The sequence below is a fragment of the Eschrichtius robustus genome, chromosome 20 (genome assembly GCF_028021215.1).
Source record: "Eschrichtius robustus isolate mEscRob2 chromosome 20, mEscRob2.pri, whole genome shotgun sequence".
Taxonomy (NCBI): Eukaryota; Metazoa; Chordata; class Mammalia; order Artiodactyla; family Eschrichtiidae; genus Eschrichtius; species Eschrichtius robustus.
In genome coordinates this window covers 7490252-7515773 of record NC_090843.1, presented here as the reverse complement: position 1 = coordinate 7515773, position 25522 = coordinate 7490252, and the positions used below count along the sequence as shown (strand labels likewise).

The following is a 25522-nucleotide window of genomic DNA, read 5'->3' as shown; positions in this document are numbered from 1 at the left end:
CCTCGCTGCCCTCACCAGTGGCGGCTCTACGGTGCCGGCCCTGAGCTGCCCAGTTCCTGCTCTCAGGCAGTCCCCCCCGGTCCCGGGCTGCGTACACTGGGCTGGGCACACACAGGCTTGTTGGGGGCAACGAAGAAGAGGTCACCAGGAGACAGAAGTAGAGCAGAGTGCTGAGGTGGGGTAGGGCCACTTGCTGCCGTTCTCTCCCTCCCTCCCCGTCAGAAAAGAGTGAAGATTGTGTGCCGGGCGCTGTGCAGCGCGCTTCAGAGCGCCATCCTGGCCCTTATGCCGCCCAGGGGGCCAGTGCTCCTCTTGCACCGGCTTGTAGGCGAGAGCGCATGGGCTTCAGGAGGTCAGATGCTTTCCCCAAGGACACAGCCTCCGCAGCAGAGTCAGCGTCTGCACCCAGAGTCCATGCTCCTTCCAGGGTGCCCCACTGCCGAAGGATGGAGAGGGGGCTGGGGCCCGGAGGAGCGCTCCATAGAGAAGCAGGACAGAGTGGGGTTCGTGCCCTGGCTCCTCTGGAGACGTGTGCTCCGTGACTTTGAGAAAGCTCTTTCCGCTTGCCGTCCTCATCTGTACAATGGGCGCCCCAGCGATGCCTTGGGAGGCTCGCGTGAGATGCCTCCCACAGTGCCAGACACGTAGCTGTGCTCAACCAGAGTTTCGGGATCGGGTGAACGAACGCTGGCCGGTGTGGGTCCCTCACCCCTTGTCTGTGCTGTGCTGCCTGCTCCAGGTGCCGCCACGCTGCCATTGCCAAGTACTTCGGGGATGCGCCCCCCGCCTGCACCAAAGGCTGTGACCACTGCCAGAACCCTGCAGCTGTGCGGAAGCAGCTGGACGCTTTGGAGCAAAGCAGCAGCTGGAGCAAGACCGCCATTGGGCCCTCCCAGGGGAACGGCTTTGACCCTGAGCTGTATGAGGGAGGCCGCAGGGGTTATGGGGGCTTTAGCAGGTGAGGGGCCATGAGGCCAGGGGCCCCCAACCCACTGGAAATAGTCTGGCATTCCCTCCCTGATGCTAAGGCCAGACCAGAGGCGACACAGTGCCGTAGTCCACCCCCCGGCCCTGAGGGCCACGCTGGGGCCAGGACTTCGGTGTTGCCCATGAGCTGCCAGGGCATCAGAGACATCACTGTCCCACCAGACACGTGACAGGAGGGCAAAGCCCAGACCCAGGACTGCTCACGTCCAGCCTGTCTCCTAGGTACGACGAAGGCTCTGAAGGCAGCGGGGATGAGGGCAGAGACGAGGCCCACAAGCGGGAATGGAATCTCTTCTACCAGAAGCAGATGCGCCTGCGCAAGGTGAAGGGGACGGGGGCTCAGTGGGGTCCAGGTGGCCCCCTGCTCACACCCTCTCAGCCCCTTCCCTGGTGCTGGGCTGGGAGCTGTCTTGCTGCGGGGCAGGACGCCTCACGGGCCCTCATGTCATCTTCCAGGGCAAAGACCCCAAGATAGAAGAATTCGTACCCCCAGGTCAGTACAGAGATGCCCCCTGGGCTGGTGTCAGGGTGTGGACGGAGGATGCCTCACTGGGGGGTTGGGGATGCCAGAGAGCAGAAAGTAGAGTGGAAGGGCTCGCCTCTGCTCCCCCCAGATGCGGACTGTCCCCTGAAAGAGGCTTCTAGTAGGAAGATCCCCAGACTCACTGTGAAGGTAAGAGGTGGGCAGCTCGTCACACCTGCCCCCCAGGATCCCCCCCAACCTGCGACTGTTTGACCAACTTCCCTCCCCTGTGCAGGCCCGTGAGCACTGCCTGGGGCTCCTGGAGGAGGCTCTGAGCAGCAACCGCCAGGCCGCAGGTTCCACTGACGGGTGAGTGTCGTCAGGGCCGAGGAGCGGTCCCCGGGCTCCTTTGGAGACTGCAGGAACCCCAGCCCCCCTGGCTTATTTGGGCACCCCTCCCCAAATTGGGACGCATCTTACTCCCAGGGGGTGTGAGTCTCACAGCCTCACCAGGGGCTTGGCCACAAGCGAGGGGCTGCCAGGAGCTGCTGAGGGACAGTAAACCACAGGGGGCCAGACAGTCCAGGTCGGAATCCCTGTGCCCAAGGCTGTTCCTGCCAGGCCGTTCCTGAAGCCATCTCCAGGGTCCCCAGGGAGGATCTAACAGGGAGGGGCCTCAGGCCTACCTGACACCTTAACCTCATTCCTACCCTCAGATCTGACCTCCAGGCCAAGGCAGTGGAGCTGGAACACGAGACATTCCGAAATGCCAAGGTGGCCAACCTGTACAAGGCCAGCGTGCTGAAGAAGGTGGGCACCGGGCGGGGTGGGCGGGGCGTGCTCCGGGCTCTGGGTGGGAGAGGCAGCCCGCCACACAGGGGGCCGCTTATTCCCCGGGGAGCCCGACTTCCCTCCTTTCCTGGTTGGAAGTATTTCTAGCCAACCCCGTGCGGACTAGAACTTGTCCAGTGCCCAGGTGCCTGCAGCCACGGGCCGCAGAACCCACTCGTGGAAAGCCTGGGCTGGGGGCTGTCAGGAGCTAGGGGTGCCGACCACGGCGTTCCCACCTGTCCCTGCCCCAGGTGGCTGAGATCCACAAAGCCTCCAAGGATGGGCAGCTCTACGACGTGGGAGGTGGTGCCAGGAGCTGCAGCGCCCAGGCCGAGCCCCCAGAGCCCACCGAGTATGACATCCGGCCGGCCTCCCAGGTGTACTCGGTGAGTGGCGTCCTGGTGTCCACCCCAAACCTGGGTCCAGGAAAGGCGCCACGGCCCCTTGCCCTCAGCGAGGGTATAGTCCTTGCTCTCCTGGCATCACAGCCCTGGCCCTAGGGCGCCCCCAGGGCAGGCCCTCGCGCTTCCGTACTCTGCCAGCTACGCCTCTGCAGCCCCCCACAGTGCCTGTCTCGCCACCCCGACCCCCAAGCCTTGTCCCGCCCAGCTTTTCCCGCCCCCACTCCCGGGAGCCCCACCCACGCAGCCATCCCTGGGCCCTCTAGAGAGTGCCCTGGAGGCACCTGTGGTCAGAAGCCTCTCTCCTCCTCACAGTTCAAACCCAAGCGGGTGGGAGCTGGTTTCCCGAAAGGCTCCTGCACGTTCCAGACGGCCTCTGAGCTGATGGAGAAGATGCAGCTCAAGGAGCAAGACCCCCGGCCGGTGCAGGGAGGCGGGCAGGAGCCGCCCGGCCGGCCCCGTGGCCGCCAGGATGAGGAAGGCGCTGAGCCCCTCCCTGGGCCCAGAGGAGAGGCCCCTGGGAGCGGTGCTCATTGTGGGGGGCCCTCCCCCGAGAAGAAGGCCGAAGGCCCCTCTCGGGGCAGTCCTACCGCCAAGGCCCGGGTCGGCAAGAAGCAGCAGCTCCTGGCCGCAGCGGCCCTCAAGGACTCCCAGAACATCGCCCGCTTCTCCTACCAAAGGACCGAGCGCTCTCCTCCGCCCACTTCAGCCCCAGGGGCAGAAGGTGCCAGCCCTTCCCGTGACGGGGCGCGGGGACCCCTGCCGGCCCCAGAGAAGTGCACAGGGGAGGAGGATGGAGCCATGGGACGTTTGGCTGCCCACCCCCAGACCGAGGAGTGCTCCGAGGACGGGCCAAGGTGAGGTCACGGGCAGTCCTGGCATCCTCTAGAATCCCCTCTGCTAACTGGGCCTCTGAAGCTCGGGGCCCGTTCCCACGATGTGCTTCACTGGGCCACCTGGGCTGAGGGCGCGGCTGGCATCTGGAGCTCTGACGCCTGCTCTCCCTTCCGGCCAGTGCCTGCCCGCTCAGAGACCAGAGGCCCCCAGAAGGCCAGCCCACCCCCACAAAGGAGGCACAGAGAGGCAAGCGGCCCAGACCCCAGCAGGTACTGAGAGGGACGAGGCCGTGGGGGAAGATACCCGTCTACCAGGCTGGTGTCTGCTCTGGGTAGGGGTTTGGGAAAATCATCTCTTCTTTCCACATCCCAGGGCAGATGGGCTGGGCTAGAGGGAGCCAGGAGGTGCTGAGGCCCAGTCTTCCAGAAGGAGGGGAGGGGCCAGGAACAGGGAGCCCAAGAGTGACCCTCCACTGTGGCCCTGCCCAGGAGAACCCAGAGAGCCAGGCTCAGAAGAGGCCACGCCCCTCAGCCAAGGTCTCCGTCTTAGCTGAGACCAAGGGCAGCATCTCCGCCAGCGATCAGGGCAGCTTGAACCCCCAAGGCTCCTGCCAGCTCTTGGCAACTGGCATCTCGCTGAAGGAGGCTGCGAACGTCGTGGTCAAGTGTCTGACCCCTTTCTACAAGGAGGGCAAGTTTGCATCCAAGGTAGGGTAGGTGCCTGGGCTCTGTTCTCCCCTGAGCCTGGGGCACTTGGGTGCAGTGCGTGGGTGGGTAGGGAGCGTGAGCCCCAGGAAAAAGCAGGGCGGAAGCAGGCCAGCCCAGAGGCCCGCTGCCCGCTGCCCGCTGCCCGGGTCTGCCTCGCTCTTGGCTCGCAGCTGTGGGTCGCTCAGAGAGCAGGGTGAGGTTCTGCGCTCTCTGCCCCTCTCCACTCTCTGTCCCCAGGAGCTGTTTAAAGCCTTCGCCCGCCACCTCTCACACTCGCTGACCCAGAATCCGTCTCCGGGAAGGAGCGGTGAGTGCCTGCGTCACCGGCCGGGAGGTGCTTGTGGGGGCCCTGTAGTGGGGAGACTGGCTCTCACGCTCCCCCGTCCCGAATCCAGTGAAGGAAGAGGCCCAGAACGTCATCAAGCAGTTGTTCCACGGCCGAGCCCGGTGCGAGAGTGAAGCTGACTGGCACGGCCTGTGTGGCCCGCAGAGATGACCGACAGCTGCCCGACGGGGCCGGTGTCCTCCCCGGACTCCACCGCGGCCCAGCCCGGGCCTCGCTCAGGAACGGGGAAGGTGGGCGGCCTGCTGCTGCCGGGGCGTCGTCTGCTCTCAGGCTCTTCCCCCTTCCAGCCACGCCTTGCTTTGGAAATGGGCCTGGACACCTCCCAAATCAAGGTCAGAGGTCAGCCCACCTTTCTCTTTGCTTGCGAAGCCTGAGGTCCTCTTTCTCCTAGCCTCCCTGCCTCCCCGGCCCTCGTGGCTGGGTTTTCTGGGCCAGATCCGCAGATCAGAAAGTGACAGGTGGTGTGGCTGCTGCCAGAGGAACAGAAGGAAGGAAGGTCCCTCCACCTCTTGCACTTAGCACGTTTTAAGCCGGGGGCGAGGCCCACCAGTCCGAGGCCTGGGGCCTGCTCAGAAGAAGCCCGGGCTGGCCCCGGGTCCGCCCCCACCACCGTCTTCCCTCGCGATGCCAGCCTCCAGCCCGGCCCAGGTGCAGAGCGCGTGGGAAGACGGGCAGCCGCCAGGCCCTGCTCCCTCTCGGCCCCTGGTCAGAAGGCCAGGCGGGGCTTCGACAGTTACCAGGGGAATAAAGTCCTGGTGGTTCTCATGCACACGCACACGGCCCTGTTCTCTCGGGACTTTTATTTCCTCAGCAGCTGCTGCTCCCAGGGCTGCGCTCATGCTCATGTCGGGCCAGGGCCCAGGTGGGCATCTCCCCAAGACTGGGCAACATCGGACACCCAAGCCGAGTTCCTGCGGCGCCCACCCCAGGCTCAGGCCCAGGCCCAGGCCCAGGCCCACCCCAGAGGGAGTCTCGTGACTCTTTCCCAGTTGAAGTCGCTATGGCAGCCCCTCCCCGTGGGCCAGCTGGGCTGTGCTGCAGCAGGTTCCAGAACAGCCAAGCGGTGAAGTCCAGGCCAGACTGGCTTGACAGCACCCAAAGGAGACCGTCCGGGTGAGACTTGGGCCAGAGAGGCTTCCTGGCCTCGTCTCTGCCCCTCCCCCACTCCTCTTGGGTGAAGCCCGGCCACTAAATGGAAGGAGAGTTGCGGTCCAGCAGGAAGGTGATGGTGTGCTTCAGCTCCTGGGCCTGCGCGGGCACAGGCCTGTGAGGCCAGGGCTCCCCAGCCAGCCCCCTGCCTCTGCCCCCAGCCCCACCACGCCGGAGCAGTGGGCAGCAGCCTGGGCCCAGGGTCCCGGGCACACCAGGCCTGGGTGAGGCGCTTGCCACCTTCTCAGGGCGCACAGAGGCCACCCACCTGCGGCAGCTCAAACCAGATGGTCTGGGGGTTGTCAGCCGAGCCATAGTTGAGTTCCAGGCCAGGGGAGCCCTCAGCCTCCAGTGGGCTCAGCATGTGGAGCCGCTGCAGGTCCCTCAGGGCGATGGAGCAGTGCAGTTCCTGGGGGCGGGGAGGGGGGACGGGGGGAGAGATAGCAGAGCTTGGTCCCTCTGGGGGAGGGGTCAGTGTGGGTGGTGGGAGACGAGTGGCCCGAGGGTGCCCAGGCCAGCACTTGGGCCAGGAGCCTGGCCCACCTGAGAGCTGGGGTCCATGAGGATGAGGTGCTGGCGGTTCAGCCCCAGGAGGCTGGGGCTGGGCAGGGCCGGTTTGCTAGCTCTCAGCACCATGTAGACAGTGTAGCCGAAGAGGGGCAGCTCACTCACGGCCTCTGCAGATGGAGGGGTAGAGCAGGAGTTCTGACCGCTGGGGCCCTGGGACCTGCCGGACTTTGCCCCCAGGACAGAGGAGAGGGCGGGGCAGGTGGAGAGCTTCCTCAGCCCCTCCACCCTCACCCCCCCCTTCCTTGCTGGGGCTCCCGCCTCTGCCCAAGCTGCCCCCTAGCCCCAGACCCACCGATGAAGCTGATCTGCGCTTCCTGAGAGCTGCATCCTTGCAACTGCCTCAGCTCCTGGCCCATCAGCCTCTTCACAGCGGCCACGTTCATCTGCCATTGCAGCTGCTTCGGCAAGTAAGCCAGTAGGCCTTGCCTAGGACACAGCCTGGTCAGTCAAAGCTGGGCATACAGCAGGTGCTAAGTAGATGAACCAGTGGCTACCATGGGTGAGACCGGGGATCCAGACACATGAACGAGGCGTGGGCTCTGCCCTTGAGCGTGGGGGGGTGGGCAGGTGTACCCAGCCCCCATTTGGTTAGGGCCACAAAGGGCACAAGTGGCCTTGACCTTGGAGGAGGGCGTAGGGGTGGTGGGGTGACAGGAGGCGTGAGGGCTGCGTTCACACTCACTCTGAGGGGGGCCCCTCGTGGTTCCCGCTGAGGTGCTGCAAGGCAGCCAGCCTGGCGAGTCGGGCACCTTCCTGGGCGCTGACCAACAGCTTCCCCTGCAGGTAGTCCCGCAGCACCTGAGGGGGGAGCAGTGAGGGGGCAGCTGTGCCCCGAAGCCCCACCTAGTGGGTGGCTCCTGGGCCTCAAGCCCTCCCCCCACCCAGGGAGGGACTCTCCCTCAAGCTGCAGCCGAGGCTCCAACCGCCAGCGGCACGGCAGCACAGGGCCGAGTGGGGCTGACCTGGCCGTAGTGGGTGCTGACGTAGGTGGGATTATCGAAGTGCAGCGGGGTCTCCCAGCCGAGCCGCCGGCTGTGCAGGCTCACGTCCGGACCCACCACCTCGCTGTTGAGGTACTCCCGGGGCCACAGGGGCCGCACCAGCTGGCCTGCGCGGGGAGCCTGGGTCCACAGCCTGCCCTGCCGCCCGGGGCCAGCCCCGCCCACAACCCTGCCAGCCCCAGCCTCCCCTGCCTCCCCCGTGGCCAAGGAGCGGACTTGGCAGGCAAGGCCACGTCCCTGAATCCAGCCGGGCCACGCTTCCTCCCCAGGCCAGGTGGCCTACCTTCCCCTTTGATGAGGAAGAGGGCAAATTCCTGCACTTCATGGGGGTCCGTGATGCCCATCTGCCCACACATCTCCTCCAGCACTTCTGCTGCCACCTGGACATGCGGACAGGGCCGTGACGGGGGTGCTGGGGAGGGAAGGAGGCTGCGGGAGGGGAGGGGTGTCCCCAGAACTGATGCCCACGGCTTCCCTGGGTCTCCCCAGCCCCTCCCCTGTGTCCCCGTGCTCACCGTGAAAGTGTGGATGTTGGCCTTGTACTCCACACCCCCGGGCAGGTGAATTAGGAGCAGGTGGGCAACTTGTCCTTTCTGCCAAAGCAGGTGCGGGGTCAGTCCCCCAGTGGGCAGAGGCCCCAGCTCCCCCCACCGAGAGGGAGTCCCAGAACACCCAGCCGCCTGCACCCCCAATACCAGGAAAGCCTGCATCTCGCCAGGGGAGGGCAGCCGCCGGCGCCCCCCGTACTTGACTGTGCGCTGGAGGTGCTCCTGGCACCTTCGGGCCAGCTCTGCAGAGAGGAGCCAGGCTGGGGTCATGAGCATCTCCAAACCCCTCCCCAAGCAGCCGAGACCCCAGCCTGGAAGCCCCTCCCACCGGCACCTTGGCTCAGGGCCGAATGCTGCAGAAACTTGGTCACGTAGGGCATCAGCGAGGTTGACGGGGGAAAGTAGCCTGTGAGGAGGCTGAGGAAAGTCCAGCCTCGAGCGCAGGGTGCCCTGCAGGGCAGAGAGCCTGGGCTTTGGGCCGGCCGGGCAGCAGCACTTCGGCCTGCCCCCGAGAGGCCCGCCACCGACCCCCGCCCGTCCCCCACACTCACGGCCGGGGGTGTCCTGTGATCTGCTTGATGGCCTGGCAGTAAATCTCGTCCCTGAGGTTCTCCTTCTCCTGGCACAGCTGTGGGGACAGGAAGGGCAGGGGGTAGCGGGTCGGGGGCAGAGCTGCAGTGCAGTGCGGTGCGGTGCGGTGGAGTGAGGGATGGCGTGGGATCTGAAGTCAGAGAAGTCCTGCCAGTGGCCGTGGGCGGGGGGCCAGGTCAGGGTGACAGCCCACCGTCATCTCTCAGTCTCGGTCTCACTCGGATTAATAGCATCTGCACAACTGGCCACTCGACTAAGTCGCCGTCTTTACCCGCTTCCAGGCCGTGCTCGGCCCTGTCCTCTTTCTCTCGTCCCTCTCTCTTAGTCATCTCTGCCTGACCCCCTCATCTCCTTGACCTCTAAGGGCTGCGGTGCCCTTGGGCCTCTGTCTGCTGATGACTCCCGGTGCCTGCCTCCAGCCCAGACTTCTCCCATGAAGCCCAGACCCTCCACTTGGAAGACTGGGACTTCAGACTTCACGCATCCCAAACATTCCTCCACCAGGCCGGCCCCACTCCTCCCTCAGGCTCCCTTGTGGAGACCAGCATTGCTCTGGCCTCGGCCTCCGTGTCCTCCTCGGGCCCTCGCTCTCACACCCCACGTGCACTTCATAGCAAACCCTGCTGCTTGGAGTCTTTCTTCTCCCCTCCGCTGCTACCTCTGGGCCTGGGCCAGCCAGGTCTCACCTGGGATCGTGGCAGGAACCCTCTCCTGGCCCTTAAACTCCCAGAATCGCAAACAACCGCCAGAGCGACCCCACGAAACGTAAGCCACGTCTCTCTTCAGAACCCTCCAGTGTTTTCCCAGATCTCGAAAAATCCAAGTCCTGACAGTGGACTACAAGGCCTACCGTGGCCCGGACCCACTGTCCCTCCCGGTCCTCCCCTTCCACGCTCCCCCTCGCTCACTGGGCTCCAGCCACACTGGCCCTGCTGGGGCCGAGGCTCACCGCCACCCCCACCCCCCACCCCCCCCCACCGCCTGCATGCGTGCCCCCATGCCCTGCCCCCATGCGTACGTGCCTCACTCCCTGGCCTCCTTCAGGTCTCTGCTCCAGGGTCACCTTGTCACCAAGCCTTCTGCACTGTAGCAGCCCCTCTCCCCTGCTTTATCACTCTCCACGGCACTCTTTGCCCTGGACACGTTGCATTAGGGTTTACTGAGTGTCTCCTCTAACCAGGTTGTAAGCTCTGCAGGGACTTGGCCTGCTTGGTTCACTGCCCTGCCCCCAGCATGTAGGTGCTCGATAACTAATTTTGAATGCTTTGAATGTATAGTGACCAAGGGACAGGAGGTCCCAGGGAGGCCCAGGCAGGAGGACAGGAAGGGGCCCTCAGGGCTCACTGACTCCCCACCGCTTCCAGCTCACTTTCCTACCTTCAGCAGCCCATAGAGGAGATCCAGGTCGTTCTTGCCCCGGGGCTTGGACTGGTCCCCCATAAACTGCATCAGAGCTGCGGGCAGGATGAAAAGCACGGTGAGCTGGGCTGGGGGCCTGGCCCTGGCTCATGCTGTCGCTATGCAGGGCCATCTCATGCCTTGTTCTCAGAATGCGTGTAAGCCAGGCAGAGCGGCAGTCTCAGCTGTACCGATGAGACAGGGTTCAGAGAGATTCTGTGGCCACCCAGGGCTACACCGAGCGCGTAGCAAGCCGGACCCACCGCTGCCTTCCAGCCCAGACTCCACACAACCCACAGCCCCTTGGGCGTGAGTAGAAGTGGGTGAGGAGGGCCATGTGGTATAGATAGGAGCCACCACTGAGCTTCCCCGAGTCGGCAAACTCAAGGAGAGAAGGCGACCAGGTAGGTGCCTGGGTCCCAGGCACTGCAGACATGGCGACCCGGGACACTGTGGCTACTTACCCTGGAAGCTTCCCACAGCCTGCCTGTTCACGTCCTCATCACTGACGCTGATGAGCGATGCCTGGATGGGAGCCTGCGGCCAAAGAGGCTGGCTGTGGGTCTGGGGCCATGGGGGCCAGAGGGCAGGTCTGCTGTCCCGGCTCCTCCCCACCGTCCCCCTTACCTTGCTGTACTGCACCAGGCTGGCCATGGCCTTCCTCTCAGCAGCTTCACCTGTCTGGCCCAGCCTGAGGGGGCGGAGGGGAGGACAGCCCTGCTTGCTCAGCCCTCCCACCCCCATCCCAGGCTGGGTAGGGAGGGTGCTAAGAGCCCCGGCCCGGTGGCTCTGAGCAGGCAGTGTCCCACTTCAGGGACACCGAGGATGGGCAGGCATGGGGCGGGCCCAGGGCACTCACAGGGTCTGGGGCTTCCGGAAGTAGCGCAGGGCAAATTCCTGCATGGTGTAGTCGGAGTCTGTGGGCAGGGTGACGCAGGCCACAGACGGGGACAGGCTGGTGGCCAAGTTGTCACTGTGTGCCTGGCTCCAGGGGTGGGTGGGGAACTTAGGAGCACGGGAGACCTAGTGCCACCCGAGAGTCCCCTGGCCTGTCCAGCGGCCCTGCCCCAGCCCCCACCCCAGCCCAACCCAAGAGAAGCAGGCAGAGCAGCTGCAGTGAGCACACCACCAGAAGCCAGGAAAGTCAAGAGCTGTTTATTGAGCGTCTTCCAGGTGGCGCCGAACTAGCTACCACGAGGGCCACACGAGAGGCAGACGGCCCAGCCCCTGCCTGCAGGGAGCTCACAGCCCTGCTGGGGAGACAGGACAAGAAATCGGGAGCGGGCAGAGAGGCGGCATCAGACCAAGCGCTGCCCACCAGGCGTGGGGTGGTCCTCCGCCGCTCTGGGGCGGTCGAGCCCTTTCTTTCCTCGACTCCCAGTTAGGCCTCGCCTCGGCCTCTCCCATCTTCCTCACCTCCGACGCCTTATCCCCCTCTCGGTGCTGCAGCGGACTCTTGCGCCGGCCATTCCTCTGCTGCATCGAGAAGGAAGAGTCTGGAGCAGCAGCCGGCTGCACTATGTCAGCAGGAAAGAGTCCGGAACGGCCCCCGGTGGAGCCAAACTGCCAGCCTGGGGGAAACATCCAAGGATGGCGCCTCACCTTCCTGGCCCCTCTGCCCCTGGAGGCTCCACCTCGTCTGCCCGCCGGGTGCCAGCCGCCCTGCTTGCCCCGGGGATACCCGGCTCCAGAGTGGCCACCGGCAACAGCTTGATGAGGTCCCCCCGTTGGAAGCTGAGGAGGCTGTGGTCGTCAGTGAGGTAGCTTCGCAGGGCAATGACGTAGCCGGAGTCCTGCAGGCGGGCGGGTGAGCGGCCAGCCTGCTTATGACCCCGTCCTGCCCGTCCCACCTGCTCCCCCGTTGGCGTCACCCTCCACCAAGCGCCCCCAGGTTCCAGCCCTGCCCCCAGGCAGCTTGAAGGAGCTTGGCTGACGGCCCCGAGACCAGGCAAACCAGACGGGGTACGACGCAGCGGTGCTGGAGGCCCCCCGCCCGGCCCCCCGCCGGCCCGCACTTGCCTTCTTGAGCTCGCTCAGGAGCAGCTCAACCATGGCCTTGATGGCTCCCGCCCGGCCTGTGTGCAGCACCAGCTGTTCACTCGTCAGTGACAGCTCCAGGCTGGAGCCAGCCAGGCATTCTATGCCCAGCACCTCAGCAAAGCTGTGCAGAGGGTGGGGCGTGAGCTGGGGGCCGTCTCGCCAGCCCACCCCACACCCCAGCCCAGGCTCACCTGTACGAGCAGAGAGTCTTCAGCTGCGGCTGGTCGGGGTGGAAGCTGGGGCCTCGGGTCACCTTGAGCAGTCTCAGCCCCCGGTGGGACACAGCCAGCAGCTGCACGTCGCTGCCACCCCCGCCCTGCCCGGAAGGTGGCTGGCTCATGGACAGGCTACGGGCTCCCCGCCACCGTCCAAGACACCCCGGGGCTGCTCAGGCCAGTGCTGCTCTCCGTCGGTTCCACTGGGGCCCAGCCCACCCCCAGCTCTCATCCTGCTGCAGAAGGCCAAGCTGGCCTCCAGCCTTGGGCACTGCCACCCCCAGCCTCACTGACCGAGACGGGGAAGATGCGGGAGAAGTAATTGGCCCAGTTGTCCCTGGCGGCCACCACGATGCGCTTCTTGACACTGTCCTCAGCTGTGTCCAGGGAGTCCAGGCCCACCTCCAGGTCTCCTGTTGGGCAGAAATGGCCCCAGGCCGTCCTCAGGCTCCCTCACAGCGGGGACCCCAGAGCCTACTCCCTCCCTCTGGGCAGGCCCAACCCCCAGCGCTCCGGCTCCCTGACTCCAGGGTCCCTGGGCCCTACGCAGCAGGTCTTTCATCCGGTGCCTCTCGTCCTGGGAGATCCGGATGCAGGACTCCGCAAAGGTGTCCCTCAGGATCTGGGGGCAAAGCCAGGTGGTCACCACCAGGTCCTGAGGCCACAGCCCACCCCAGAAGCAGCCACACGTGGAGGAAAAGCTGGAGAGCCCCATAGGCACGTGGGTGGAGCAGGGAAGGATGCCTGGCCTTCCAAGCCCAGGGCCACGTCCACCCGGAGCTCCCACCTGCCTCCCCCAAGCTGCTGGCCCTAGTCCGGCTGCTGCTGTCAGCTGAGATAAGCTTCCCTGAAGGAACAGGACTTGGGGGAGGTGGGGGGGGGGGCAGCTACTGTAGAACTGGGGAGAACAGACGCAAGCATCCGGGAGCATCTAGAGGTGGCAAAGGGACAAGCTCCAGCGAGCACCTGCTGTGTGCCAGGCCTGTGTTGGGTGCTGTATACGCTTTATTTTTAATCCTCGTCATAAGTCAAAAATGGTCCTTGTTCTGAGGGATGTTGTGAGGATTAAATAAACGAAGGCAGGGCTTGAAACACACCAGCGCCCCGCAAGCGGGGCTGTTCTCGTGCCTGGGGTGGGGGCGGTCTGTCTGTACACGTCCCAGGTGGGCTGGGCTCTCACCTGCTCACAGAGGAGCCTGAGGCAGTAGGGGTGGCTGAAGTTCTCCCGGGGGTAGAACACCTGGACGAGGGCAGGGGCGAGTGAGAGTGGGCAGGGACGGTGCCCCCGCCAGCCCCCCTCCCGCCCCACCTCTGCCTCCTGGGCCGGAGGAGGTGGGGCTGGGGAAGCAGCCCCCAATGTCTGCGTGTGGAGAGGAGATGCTGGGGCCCCAGGCTGGCGCCCCTACAGCCAGCGCCCCGTCCCCCACCCAGAGAGGCCAGGCTGCGGCCCACCCTCGTGCCCACCTCCTTGCGCAGGAACAACCTCCAGGGGGCGCTGGCGTAGGAGAAGCACACACTGCCCGAGGGCACAAGCAGCTGGGTGGAGATCCCCTGGTCCCCCATGAGCTCCGCAAAGCCTGGCGGATGGAGGGGCCGAAGGGCATCAGGCGAGGAGCTGCCCAAGCCGGAATGATGCGGGCACGGGGAGAGAAGACCCTCGGGCCACTAGGGCCCCACGTGGCCCAGCTCAGTCCACCTCCGCCGCCTCCCTCCCCCCGCTCCGCCCCATCTCCGGCCTCCGTCTCCAGCCTCCAACGTTCCCCGCTGTCCCTGCCGTGCGTGGGCCCTCCCTGACCACGTCAGCAGGGTCACTAAATTCCTGACGAGGCCCACGCCCTGTGACGGTCCCTCCATGCCAGACAGGCCCCCGGGGTGCCCGGGCCCTGCCCCCCACAGGAACGCGGAAGCTGGGGCTCCTCACCCACGGCTCCAAAGTCCGGAAGCGCGAGCAGCTGACCTCGGCCGTGAGCACTGAGAGGCCCTTGGGAATCCTGCCCCCGCCCCCCACAAAGCCCACCTCCCGGGGATGTGGGGTTTCTTACCGTGCGGCTCAGCTGGAGGGGTCGCTGGGTCCCAGGATGGAGGCAGCGGAGGCGCTGGCGGAGGCGGGGGTCTCTGGGCAGCGGGTGGCTTCTGGCCAAACAGCTCTTGAAGGGGCCCCTGCTTCTCCTTGATGGATTTGGAGGGCACAAGCCACGGCTGGCCCTTGGGTCGAGGGGCCACAGCTGGCGGGGGGCCCTTCCCTGGGCTGGGGGACGGCGTCTGGGGAGGCACAGAGAATACACCCAGGCTGTGTTTGCCCCGGGAGCCTCAGGAGGACTCTGGAGCAGAGCGGCACGCTCTGGACAGGGCGGGGCCTCACCGAGGGCAGTGAGGAGGCACCACGGATCCCCAGCTTAGCCAGGGCCTCATCCTTAGGGTTGTTTTTCTTCAGGAAGATTTGGGGGGGCTTCCTGAGAGGAGGAGGAGGAGGAGGTCAGGAGTCCACAAGGTGACTCCGGGGAGCGGGCAGCCCCGGCCGCCCTCCCCCTCCCCACCGCCGCCGGGGTGCACCTGGGTGGCTGCACGGGCACGGGCACGGGGCCTGGGCGGCTCTGGTATATGCGGATGATGTTGCGGATCTCCCTGCTGGGCTCTGCCTTCCGGGGCTCAGGGTCCGAGCTACGCACCACGGCTCTGCCCTCGGCCGGCTGGCGACCTCCGCCAGGCCCCGCCTCTGTGGCTGGCTCAGCCTCAGCCTCCTGTGTAGCTTTGGCCCCATCTCGTGTCAGTGGCTTCTTCACTACCGGGGGAGGAGGAGGTGACGGCACTGACCAGAAAGAGAGGAAAGACGTGAGACTCTGCGCAGAGCCACAAAGCCTGGCCCTCCCCCCTCTCCCTGCCACCTGCTCTCTGTTCCTCTTCTTCCGGCTCCTCCTCCTGCTCCTCCCCCTGGGGCATCTTCACCTTGGCCGGAGGCCTCACCGTCTTCACCTTGATCTGCGGCTGCCCTGTAAGTGCCCCAGATGGCCCTCGCTATTACTCTCCACCTGGCCCGCCCATCTGGGCTCCTGGACAGGCCACACTGACCTAGAGGAATAGAGTGCACCCCGCCGTCCCCTGGCCAGGCTGGGGCGGTGGCTGGGTTTCTGTGTGGGATTGCCACCCCAAGGGCCCTCACCCAAGTTCTGGAAATAGTCCCGTTTCTGCCGGAAGCTCTTGGGCTGCCGGGGCCTGACTTCAGCCTCCTGTGAGGTCTCCTGTGGCAGGAAGGGAAAGAGAAGGAGCAGCCCCGCCGGACAAGCTGCCACTCGCAGAGCAAACCCACTTGGATCCGTGGGGCTGGGGCCCGGCGGCATCTTTTCTGCATCTTCCTGCGCCCCCCCCACCCCGTGTCCCCCGCTTCTGTGGCCTTGCAGCCTGCTGCCCCACCCCGGCCCTGCCACCTGCCTGGCCTCGGCTCCTCACCCTCAGGCAGGCACCTACCAGTTCCAGGTCACGCTCTGGCTCCTTCTCGGGGGTGGGTGTCTTCTTGGGCTTGGGGGTGATGGCTGGGGGTGGAGTCAGGGAGGCAGCTCCAGGGGCCTGGGCCTGGGCATGATGCCCCAGGGGCTGGCTCTGGCGCTGCTTGGCCTGTTGCTCCAGGGACAAGGCCATGGCCTGGGTGGTCATCTGCTGGGCCTGACGGGGGAAGGGTGGTGTGCCAGGTAAGAGCTGGCCTAGCCTCGCCCCACAGATCTGTACCCGCTAGGCAATCCCTGGGCCCTGCCCGTCCTCACCAGGATCAGCGCCTGCTGGTTGATGAAGTTCTGCTGCTGGACTGCCAGCTGCCTCGCGTCCACGCTGGGAAGCAGGGGCTGTGGCTGTGGCTGTGGCTGCGGCTGCGGCTGCGGCTGCGGCTGCGGTGGCACCACCACGGCTGCGAGAATGGCAGGCAGTCAGGGCGGACGAGCGCCACGGCTGAGCTCCCAGCCCGCTGCCCACTGTGCCCTCTAGGCCCCAGGCAACACCCTCCCTCCTCCAGTCCCTACCTGAGAAGGGACCCAGTGGCTATAGTCCAGCCTTACCTGGCATGGCGGGGACCGCCCCCATTGCTGGCATCATGGGCATGGGTGCAGGCATCATGGCTGGCTGGTATCCAGGCATCTGCATCATCCCTGAGTACACTGAGGGAAGAGGGCCCCACCCCCAGGTCGGTCCCTACCTGGGCCCACAAACGGCCTCCCTTTAGCCCCAGGCGAAGAGAAGAGTGTGGGCCACCAGGGTGCTGGCCGGAGCTCTGATTGCAGCTGCATGGGGATCCCAGGCCATGCTTGCCTGTGTTGCTGGGCAGGGAGGCTCTGGATGGGTACTCAGCCCCGCACTCACCCACAGGGTAGCTGCCTTGCTGCATGGGCCCCATGGCGCCCCCTCCCTTCATGCGGCCACTCAGAGCCCTGCCTTGCTCCAGATCCTGAAAGGACAAAAGTCACAGGTCCCAAGGTCAGAGCTAGAGCCCTAGGAGGGATGGGAGGGGCAGCAGAGGCCCCAGGGGTGTAGGGGCAGCAGTGGGGTGGGGTCTGCGTGCAGGACACTCACGCTGAGGCACGGGGAGAAGAGGTGGTCCAGGAAGCTATCCAGATTCCCTGAGGTCTGGGACTCACCTGTGGAGGGTTACTGTCACCTGCCTGGGGCGTGGGGCTTCTGGCACCCCCATTCCCAGCACTCTGCCAACCTCAGTGTGCCCACTCCCAGCCTTACCTGTGCGACCCCTGCTGGGCAGAGTTAGGGCTGGGCCTGGAGGGGGACCTGGGGGCAGTGAGGGGGCCTGGATGCCAGGGGCCGGGGGGATGTCCTCGGCTCTGCAGGAGATAGTGGGCCCAGCTAAGGAGGTGCCCTGGCCGGGGAGTTCCCAGGTTGAGGCAAGGTGTAGAAGCTGCTGTGGAGGTCATCCCCATGCGGTGGGCGGAGGCTTGGGGGCGGGCGGGCTGGGCCTGTGGCAGCACCTGGGAACCCCCACGGATGACAGGGTGGCTGAGGGGGTCACCTACGACAGGATAGGGACAGGAGCAGGCCAGGGGTGCTGTGGGTGGCACCTACAAGCCACGGGGGGCGATTGGGTAGCTGTGGGGACCGGCCGGGTCCCCCAGGTCCTCGGTCCGGCCGATCAGGTCCAGCACGAAGTCGCAGCCAGCCAAGTCCTGCCAGGAGTCCTTAGAGTGCAGTGACACAGACCAGCCACGCGGGGGCAGATCCAGGCCTCTGGGTGAGACAAGGGCACGTAGCAGAGGGTGGTCAGCCAGGAGGACGACCATCCGGAAGGGACAAGGACCTGAGGGTGGGCTGGGGGGAGGGGGTTGTGGAAGGGGACAGGAACCTGGCCGAGGACCCAGTTTCCCTCAGACAGCTCTCCTTTACCTGCAACTCACAGCCCTCTACTTCTACATTGGCTCTGATGCATTTATTCATTCAACTTGATGAGAATCTGGACCAGATCTAGCAGGTATACTCTCTACTTGCTCTCCGTCTTGAATCTACTGTCTGGACCCTGCCCACCTACCCCGCCCCCTCGCCCCCATCCCACCCCCGGAAAGCAGGCTTTGGCCTTGGGCCTGCGAGAGCAGCCGCAGGAGGTACTTGGCGGGAGAGCGGGCTGGGAGCGTGAGGGGAACCAGGAGGCGGACGGCACAATGGCCAGCGTGGGCTACACTCGCCCGTCCCAGGCCCCGCACACCTGCTCTGCAGAATCCACCCGGCGAGCTGCTCCCCTGTGGTCCAGGACTCCACCTCGGCCGAGTAGCACTCCTCTGCAGGGACGAGGGGTAGGGGCAAGAGTGAGGGACAGCAGGGTCCACCCGGACGGGAAGGGGCTACTGTCCCGTGGCGGTTCCGAAAGCAGGAGAGCAGGGAGGTCAGGGTCACATCGGGAGGGCTGAGGCGGGAAGGGGGTCGAGGGAGGGCGAGAGTGCCGGGCAGGCTCCACTGTGGGCCTGGGGAGGCCCGAGAGGAGGCAGGCGTCACCGTTGAAGGTGAAGACATCCAGCGCCATGCGGCCCCGCCTCCATCCGGCTGTCCACTCGAGCTGGGTGGGTGGGTGGGCCCGCTCGGACCCAGGGGCCTGCTGCGCGTGCTCCAGGGCTCCCAGCAGCTTGTGCTGGCACAGTGCTGCCATGCCCCCGGGGGCCTGGTCGGACACAAATCTGCGGGCACAGCACAGGGCTGCCGTGGGTCTGGGGGTGGCCTGCTGGCCACACCCATGGGGCCCCCACCTGCCAGGCCCCTTACTTGAGCAGCGGCTTCTGCAGGGTGGACACTGGGGGGAAGGTGCTGAGCAGGACGGCCAGGAGGGCCCAGCCGCGCTGGCTCTGCTGCTCGTCCGGGTTGCGCCAGAGCTGGGCCGCGAGCTGGCTGAAGAGCTCGTTGCGCAGCCCCGGCCGGCACTGCCCCTGCCGCACCAGGTACTGGCCCATGGTCTGCTCCTGCCAGGGCTCCAGGGACCCGTCCCCCAGGAACCGCAGCATCTGCAGACACAGAGAGATGGGAGGCATGACGTGCGGGGCTCCCGGTGCCCGGCCAGCACCCCTTGCACGGGCCCACCCTGCCCCTCCCCAGTGTGTCACTCACCACCTTGTTGATATCCAGGGCATGCTGAGGGTTCTCACCGTCCAGTCGGGTCAGGGGTTTGGTCAGCAGCTGCCCAGGTCTGGGCAGGGATGGCTCCTGCAAGGAAGGAGGGCGACACGGCGCCTGAGCAGGGGCTGGTGTGTGCTGACCTGCCAGACACAGCCCCGGGGGAGCCCCAAGGGAGCACGCGCCCTGCGAGAGGAAGAGGGGCCAGTGAGGAAAACCATCTTAAAAATACATCTCGGGGGGCTTCGCTGGTGGCGCAGCGGTTAAGAATCCGCCTGCCAGTGTAGGAGACACGGGTTCGAGCCCTGGTCCGGGAAGATCCCACATGCCGCAGAGCAGCTGGGCCCATGCACCACAACTGCTGAGCCTGTGCTCTCTAGAGCCCGCGAGCCGCAACTACTGAAGCCCGCGTGCCACAACTACTGAAGCCTGCGCACCTGGAGCCCGTGCTCCGCAACAAGAGAAGCCACCGCAATGAGAAGCCCGCGCACCGCAACGAAGAGTAGCCCCCGCTCGCCGCAACTAGAGAAAGCCCGCGTGCCGCAACGAAGACCCAACACAGCCAAAAATAAATAAATTTATTAAAAAAAAAAAAAGAAAAATACATCTCGGGACTTCCCTGGTGGTCCAGCAGTTAAGAGTCCACGCTCCCAATGCAGGGGGCCCGGGTTTGATCCCTGGTCAGGGAACTAGATCCCGCATGCCACAACTAAAAAAGGTCCCGCATGCCACAAAAGATCCTGCACAGGCAACGAAGATCCCGTGTGCCGCAGCTAAGACCCGGCGCAGCCAAATAAATAAATAAATATTTTAAAAAAAAAACCTCTCAATCACTCCTTCTGATTAGAAAACTAAAGCTCACGCATGCAGAAAACTCAGAAAACACTTAAAAGGATGAAGAATAAAAACCACCATTAACATTCCACTGCCAGATATAACCACAGTTAACATTTTCGCCTCTTTCTTTCTAGTCTTACTTTCTACGTGTAGGTACACACATCATCTCCCCACCCTCAAAATTAACAAAATTGGGATCATACTCTACGTGCAGTTTTGAATCCTGCTTTTGTTGCCAACAGTGTAGCCTGGACACTTTGCCTTGTCATTCAACATGCTTTAACTTCAATGGCAGGGCAGTGCCACAGGTGTAACCAAGGTGTGGCACTGCAGATAAGTAACCAGCACGTTTAGGTTCAACGGATTTTCGGAGCAACGCAGTTGGATCCACAGCCCCGCAACAGGAGAGGGAGGAGGGGACTGGAGACAGAAGGACAGACACAGCTTCTGCCTGACGGGGGCTAACGTCTGGGGAGATGTGGGCATCAGCCGTGTACAGCTAAGGCCTGGGGGCCCACCTGAAAGCCGACGGAGATGAAGCTGGAGAAGGGGAATTGGTCGATGTCGGGTGGGAGGGTCAGGCTGGGCCGTGCGGGAACTTCCGGGGGCATGACCTCGGTGATGCTCTCGGCCAGGGTGTGCTGACGGCCTGGGATGACGTAGGCGGCAGCCCAGAAACGCCCAGGTAAGGTGCCTGGCTCTGGCGCCGCCTCCACCTCTCAGCCTCAGCCCCCAGCTCCAGTGCAGAGGGAGCCGGGCAGTGAGCTGGGGGGACCCAGAGCATCAAAGGGAGGGACCACAGGGACAGAGCCTCCGCCCAGGAGGGGGTCATGGCAAGAGCGACGCCCATCAGGACTCACCTTCCGCTGTCTTCAGCATGACAGCCAGCTCAGCCGGGATCTCCAAGCACCCCAGCTCCTAGCAGGGAGGAGCAATTGACCAGGAACTAAGGGAAGGGGCATAGGTACCCAGGGGCCCTCCTCACCCCCAGGGCTGTAAGCTTCCCCTCCAAAGACCAAGGATTCTAGTCTTGGACACTCAAACAAATAAAGCCCCCAGAGCCCTCAGAGGGAAACCAAGGGCACCCCAGGCCTCTTCTTGGGGGCACAATGGATGGGCCTGAGGGACAGGACCCACCTCGGCACCCCTGGGACCCCACGCTCCCCCTCAAGCCAGGCCAGGTTCAGCAGGCTCACGACCCAGCAGACACCCTTCAGCTTCCAGGCCACCTACCATGCTTGGCCCCTTCTTGGAGGTCCCGACTCTGTGCCAGCTCCGCCGATGCCCAAGCTGTTGGGGGAGAGGCAGGAGGAGATGACGCCCCCGTGAGGTGTCACCAGGAGCTCCCTAGAGGCCCCTCCCCCACTCAGCAGTTCAGCTGCCCTCTCCTCCTCCCAGGAGGACCCCACACCAGTGGAGGAAGAGGTGCGGACCCAGGGGGCCAGCTGTCTGCCCCCAGCCCTCCGGAGCCCTCACTAGCCTTAGCGCCGTGGCTGTCTCTGCCCGTCTACCAGGGCACCAGGAAGAGGAGGGAAGAAGGGAAGGAATGGTCCCAGGGGACAAAGTCCAGCCAGGGAGGGACCAGAGAGGGGGGCAGTATGTGGGCATTGACCTTTGAGCTGCTTTATGACCCTCAGATTGGAGTCACTGGGCAAGAGGGGAACAGTCCAAGGGAGGCCTGGAGGGGATGGGAGGCACCCCCAGCCAGCAGGGGAGAGTCAGGCCCTGGCAGTGGGCAGGCATGAAGGAAGGCGACAACCTCCTGGAGGCCCCAGGCTACCCTGGCCAGGCAGAGGGGAACGGAAGGAGCTCCACCAGCAATGGTCTCCGAGACCTCGGTGCTTGTGCGGCTGGGCTTGAAGGGTGGACACCGTCGGGATTTGGCCAACGTGGCCGGCAGGGCTGCCTGGCTTCTCCCCTGAGCTGCCCGGGGCAGGACCCATCCATGTGCTTCACCTGCCCTCTCCGCTGTCTCCAGAGCAGGTGCCGGCCCGCCAGCAGGATGGTGTTCAGCTGCCCCAGAGCTGCCCGCCGCCGGAGGTACCACTTCCTGGAGGCCGGGAAGGGGGTCGGTGAGGAGTCCAAACTCACACCCGATACCTGAATCCTCCAAGCCAAGACATGAATGTAAAATCGGACCCCAGGGAAGCCCCCAGCTGCCTAAGGGAAGCAACAGGGAAAGGACACGACACTTTGAAAGACCAGCAGGTAAACTGAGATGCTGTTGTGCCCAAGGGATTAAGATCTGGGACCCTGGAGCCGACCACCCGGGCTCGTTCCCCTACTGTTTAGTCACTGCGGTCCTGGATAAGTTACTTTACCTCTCTGGGTTTTTTTTGCTTTTGTTTTTGGCCATGCCGCATGGCATGTGGAATCTGAGTTCCCCGACCAGGGATCAAACCCGGCCCTGGCAGTGAAAGCGCTGAGTCCTAACCACTGGACCGCCAGGGAATTCCCTACTTTACCTCTCTGTGTTTTATTTTCATCATCTCTAAAGTGAGAACTAGGGCTTCTCTGGTGGTGCAGTGGTTAAGAATCCGCCTGCCAATGCAAGGGACACGGGTTCAAGCCCTGGTCCGGGAAGATCCCACATGCCGCGGAGCAACTAAGCCCACGCACCACAATTACTGAGCCTACGCTCTAGAGCCCGCGAGCCACAACTACTGAGCCCATGTGCCACAACCACTGAAGCCTGCATACCTAGAGCCCATGCTCCACAACACAACAAGCCACCGCAGTGAGAAGCCCACACACCACAACAAAGAGTAGCCTCCGCTCGCCGCAACTAGAGAAAGCCCATGTGCAGCAACGAAGACCCAATGCAGCCAAAAATGAATAATAAATCAAATAAGTAAAAAATTAAAAAATTTTTTTAATTTAAAAAAGGGAATGAAGACAACCCACGTAATGGGAGACTACTTGAAAATCACATATTTGATAAGGGTTTAATATCCAGAATATATAAAGAACTCCTACAACTCGATGAGAAAAAAAAAACCCAATTAAAAAGCAGGCAGAGGCAGACTTCCCTGGTGGCACAGTGGTTAAGAATCCGCCTGCCAACGCAGGGGACAAGGGTTTGAGCCCTGGTCCGGGAAGATCCCACATGCTGTGGAGCAACTAAGCCTGTGCGCCACACCTACTGAGCCTGTGCTCTAGAGCCCACAAGCCACAACTACTGAGACCGCAAGCCACAACTACTGAGCCCGTGTGCCACAACTATTGAAGCCCGTGCGCCTAGAGCCTGTGCTCCGCCAAAAGAGAAGCCCACGCACCGCAACAAAGAGCAGCCCCCCATTCACTGCAACTAGAGAAAGCCCGCGTGCAGCAACGAAGACTCGACACAGCCAAAAATAAATAAATTACAAAAGAAAAAAAAAAAAAAGCAGGCAGAGGACTTGAATAGACATTTCTCCAAAGAGATACGCAAATGGCCAAGAAGTACATGAAAAGATGCTCAACATCATTAGTCATTAAAGAAATGCAAATCAAAACCACAATGAGGGCTTCCCTGGTGGTGCAGTGGTTGAGAGTCCGCCTGCCAATGCAGGGGACACGGGTTCGAGCCCTGGTCTGGGAGGATCCCACATGCCGCGGAGTGACTGGGCCCGTGAGCCACAATTGCTGAGCCTGTGCGTCTGGAGCCTGTGCTCCGCAGCAAGAGAGGCTGCGATAGTGAGAGGCCCGCGCACTGCGATGAAGAGTGGCCCCCGCTTGCCGCAACTGGAGAAAGCCCTCGCACAGAAATGAAGACCCAGCACAGCCATAAATAAAATAAATAAATAAAAATAAAAAAATAAACAGGAGCTGTTGTTTAAAAAAAAAAACAAAAACACCACAATGAAATACCACCTCACACCCACTAGGATGGCTATAATTTAAAAAGCAGAAAATAACAAGTATTGGCAAGGATGCAGAGAAATTGGAACCTTCACACATTGCTGGTAGGAATATAAAATGGTGCAGCCACTGTGGAAAACAGTTTGGCAATTCCTCAAAAAGGTAAAGACAGAATTACCATATAACTCAGGATTTCCACTCCCAGGTAAAGACCCAAAAGAACCAAAAGCAGAAACTTGAACAGTTACTTGTACCCTTGTGTTCATAGCAGCCTTATTCACAATAAGCCAAAAGGTAGAAACAACCCACATGCCCACTGACAGATATAAGTGGATAAACAAAATGCGGTCCATCCACACAATGGAACAATTTTCAGCCATAAAAAAGACATGAAGTTCTGACACATGTTACGACAGGGACGAACCCTGAAAACATTATGCTTAGTGCAGTAAGCCAGATGTAAAAGGAATTTGTATGAGTCAACTTAGACGGCATATCTAGAATAGGCAAATTCACAGAAACGGCAAGTATACTGGAGGTTACCAGGGGCTGGAGGGGAGGGAGATTGAGGCGTCATTGCTGAACGGGTATAGAGTTCCTGCTGGTGATGAACACGTTTTGGAAACACATAGTGGTGACAGATGCCCCCTTCTCCGAGGCTTCCCTGGTGTCCACGGCACTGCCTTCATTTTGTTCTCAGTCCTTAAACAATCCCCTTTGGGGCGACTGGCAGCTGGTTTACTGTCTGCATCTGACTCCCCAGCCAGCCTGGAAGGCACCATCTCTGTGCCTGTGTGAAGATGCTGGCACCTTCCTCCCTGTGTTGCCAGCAACTGGCCCAGGGTAGATGGAGAAGATGGTCAACCAACAGCTGTTGGATGGATGAGTGAAGACGGGCAGTGAAGGGTGAGTGGGGCTGGAGCTAAGGAGGTGAGAAGGGCGAGGGGAGCACCGTAGGACCACGAAGCCCAAAGAGCCTGGAGTGTAAAAGTCCGGCCTACATCGAGGCTGGAGAGGTAGGCAGGGCCTCACACAACCTGATTCACGCTTTTAAAAGAGTATTCTTGCTGCAGAGTGGAGAATAGACTAGAAAAAAGAACAGTCAAGGAGTCAAGACCGCAGGTTTGAGTGGCCTAGCAGATAATGAGCTTCTCGTGGCTGGGGGTATTCAAGCAGAGACGGCATGGTGGGGATGTCAGCAAGGAGAGTCCAGTGCTGATGGGAAGTAGGCAGACTAGCCTTGAGGCCCTACGCCTCCCCGACCCTGCCCCGCCACCATGAGGAGGCCTACAGTCTCGCCCCACTCTGCACACCTGGCCTGGAGCCCACGCACGCGAATCTGTGGTAGGGGGCGAAGGCGTTGACGGGAGAGGCTGGTGCAGAGGCCTCGGTGCCGGGTGAGCAGGGCCTGGGCGCGCTGCTGGGCCCGGTGCCGCTCCAGCTGCTGCCAGCCCAGCTCCCGCAGTAGCACCTGGGGGCAGAGGTTTGGGCTGGGGGCAGGCCAGGTGGCTGGGGACCACCCTGCCCTTCTCCCGAGGCCTCAGCCTCCTCCCTTCTGCCAGACAATTGATTCTACTGGGGTGCCCGGGACACCCGGCCCACTCCATCTCCCCACCACCCAGAAGGACCACCAAATCATGAGTTGGTCCCAGAATGCTCCTCCCACTTTCCAGCCATACCTGCTTCCCTGCTCATACACACCACCCACCTGGGTGGCTCCCAGGTGACAGAGGGGCGACTCAGCCCCGAACACCTGGTTCAGGATGGCGCCACATCTTTCCCGGCCAGAGAGCTCTTCCTGCCCCTCTGTCCCCAGGGCCCGGAACCTGCCCCAAGGACGGAGAACCGAGGTCGGAACAAGCACAGCGGGGACCTCCCTCCACACTCATTTGAACCCCTCGGGGTCTATTCGGTCTATAAGTCATTCAACAATGATTTGGAAAGCACCTACTATGTGCCAGGCACCCAGGAGAGTTTTGCTGAGAGGAGGAGGGGCGGGTGAATGCACAGAGGCGTGGAGAGGTGTGCGGGTGACCAACAGTGAAAGGAGACGCAGATGGAGGGAGAGAAGGAGAGACAGAGAGAATGGAAGGAGGGAGGGTTGGACGTCAGGCCCAGGGTCCCTGGGAAAGTGTGTCCATTCCCCGCTCCCGAAAAAGCCCCAGGTCCGCCA

General features: G+C 63.1%; 2 protein-coding genes across 2 annotated transcripts in view; one reads left to right on the top strand and one right to left on the bottom strand.

The window, feature by feature from the left end:
* RECQL5 (RecQ like helicase 5) overlaps window positions 1-5347 on the top strand; it is a 37443-nt gene extending 32096 nt beyond the window's left edge. Inside the window, exons 8-19 of the mRNA XM_068530528.1 lie at window positions 740-958; window positions 1210-1309; window positions 1444-1480; window positions 1602-1660; window positions 1746-1819; window positions 2167-2260; window positions 2533-2667; window positions 2998-3539; window positions 3698-3788; window positions 4008-4226; window positions 4464-4533; window positions 4622-5347. Of these exons, the coding sequence (XP_068386629.1) occupies window positions 740-958; window positions 1210-1309; window positions 1444-1480; window positions 1602-1660; window positions 1746-1819; window positions 2167-2260; window positions 2533-2667; window positions 2998-3539; window positions 3698-3788; window positions 4008-4226; window positions 4464-4533; window positions 4622-4722 (1741 nt within the window). The 3' untranslated portion in view covers window positions 4723-5347. The remainder of the gene's footprint in view (window positions 1-739; window positions 959-1209; window positions 1310-1443; window positions 1481-1601; window positions 1661-1745; window positions 1820-2166; window positions 2261-2532; window positions 2668-2997; window positions 3540-3697; window positions 3789-4007; window positions 4227-4463; window positions 4534-4621) is intronic.
* An 18-nt stretch (window positions 5348-5365) lies between these two features.
* The window catches only part of MYO15B (myosin XVB), a 32215-nt gene continuing 12058 nt past the window's right edge, over window positions 5366-25522 (bottom strand). Inside the window, 45 exon segments of the mRNA XM_068530990.1 lie at window positions 5366-5820; window positions 5990-6130; window positions 6265-6398; window positions 6584-6717; window positions 6974-7089; window positions 7254-7399; window positions 7576-7672; window positions 7808-7885; window positions 7988-8082; window positions 8175-8290; window positions 8392-8468; window positions 9809-9885; window positions 10294-10366; window positions 10457-10520; window positions 10689-10834; window positions 11246-11400; window positions 11511-11622; window positions 11849-11990; window positions 12061-12185; window positions 12379-12497; window positions 12631-12706; window positions 13265-13324; window positions 13549-13661; window positions 14127-14346; window positions 14447-14537; window positions 14638-14893; window positions 14970-15074; window positions 15245-15323; window positions 15532-15744; window positions 15843-15982; window positions 16131-16229; window positions 16432-16516; window positions 16636-16706; window positions 16804-16904; window positions 17143-17304; window positions 17777-17849; window positions 18064-18242; window positions 18328-18563; window positions 18667-18762; window positions 20028-20158; window positions 20370-20427; window positions 20743-20799; window positions 21466-21559; window positions 24663-24820; window positions 25058-25175. Coding sequence (XP_068387091.1) covers window positions 5761-5820; window positions 5990-6130; window positions 6265-6398; window positions 6584-6717; window positions 6974-7089; window positions 7254-7399; window positions 7576-7672; window positions 7808-7885; window positions 7988-8082; window positions 8175-8290; window positions 8392-8468; window positions 9809-9885; window positions 10294-10366; window positions 10457-10520; window positions 10689-10834; window positions 11246-11400; window positions 11511-11622; window positions 11849-11990; window positions 12061-12185; window positions 12379-12497; window positions 12631-12706; window positions 13265-13324; window positions 13549-13661; window positions 14127-14346; window positions 14447-14537; window positions 14638-14893; window positions 14970-15074; window positions 15245-15323; window positions 15532-15744; window positions 15843-15982; window positions 16131-16229; window positions 16432-16516; window positions 16636-16706; window positions 16804-16904; window positions 17143-17304; window positions 17777-17849; window positions 18064-18242; window positions 18328-18563; window positions 18667-18762; window positions 20028-20158; window positions 20370-20427; window positions 20743-20799; window positions 21466-21559; window positions 24663-24820; window positions 25058-25175 — 5278 coding nt within the window. The 3' untranslated portion in view covers window positions 5366-5760.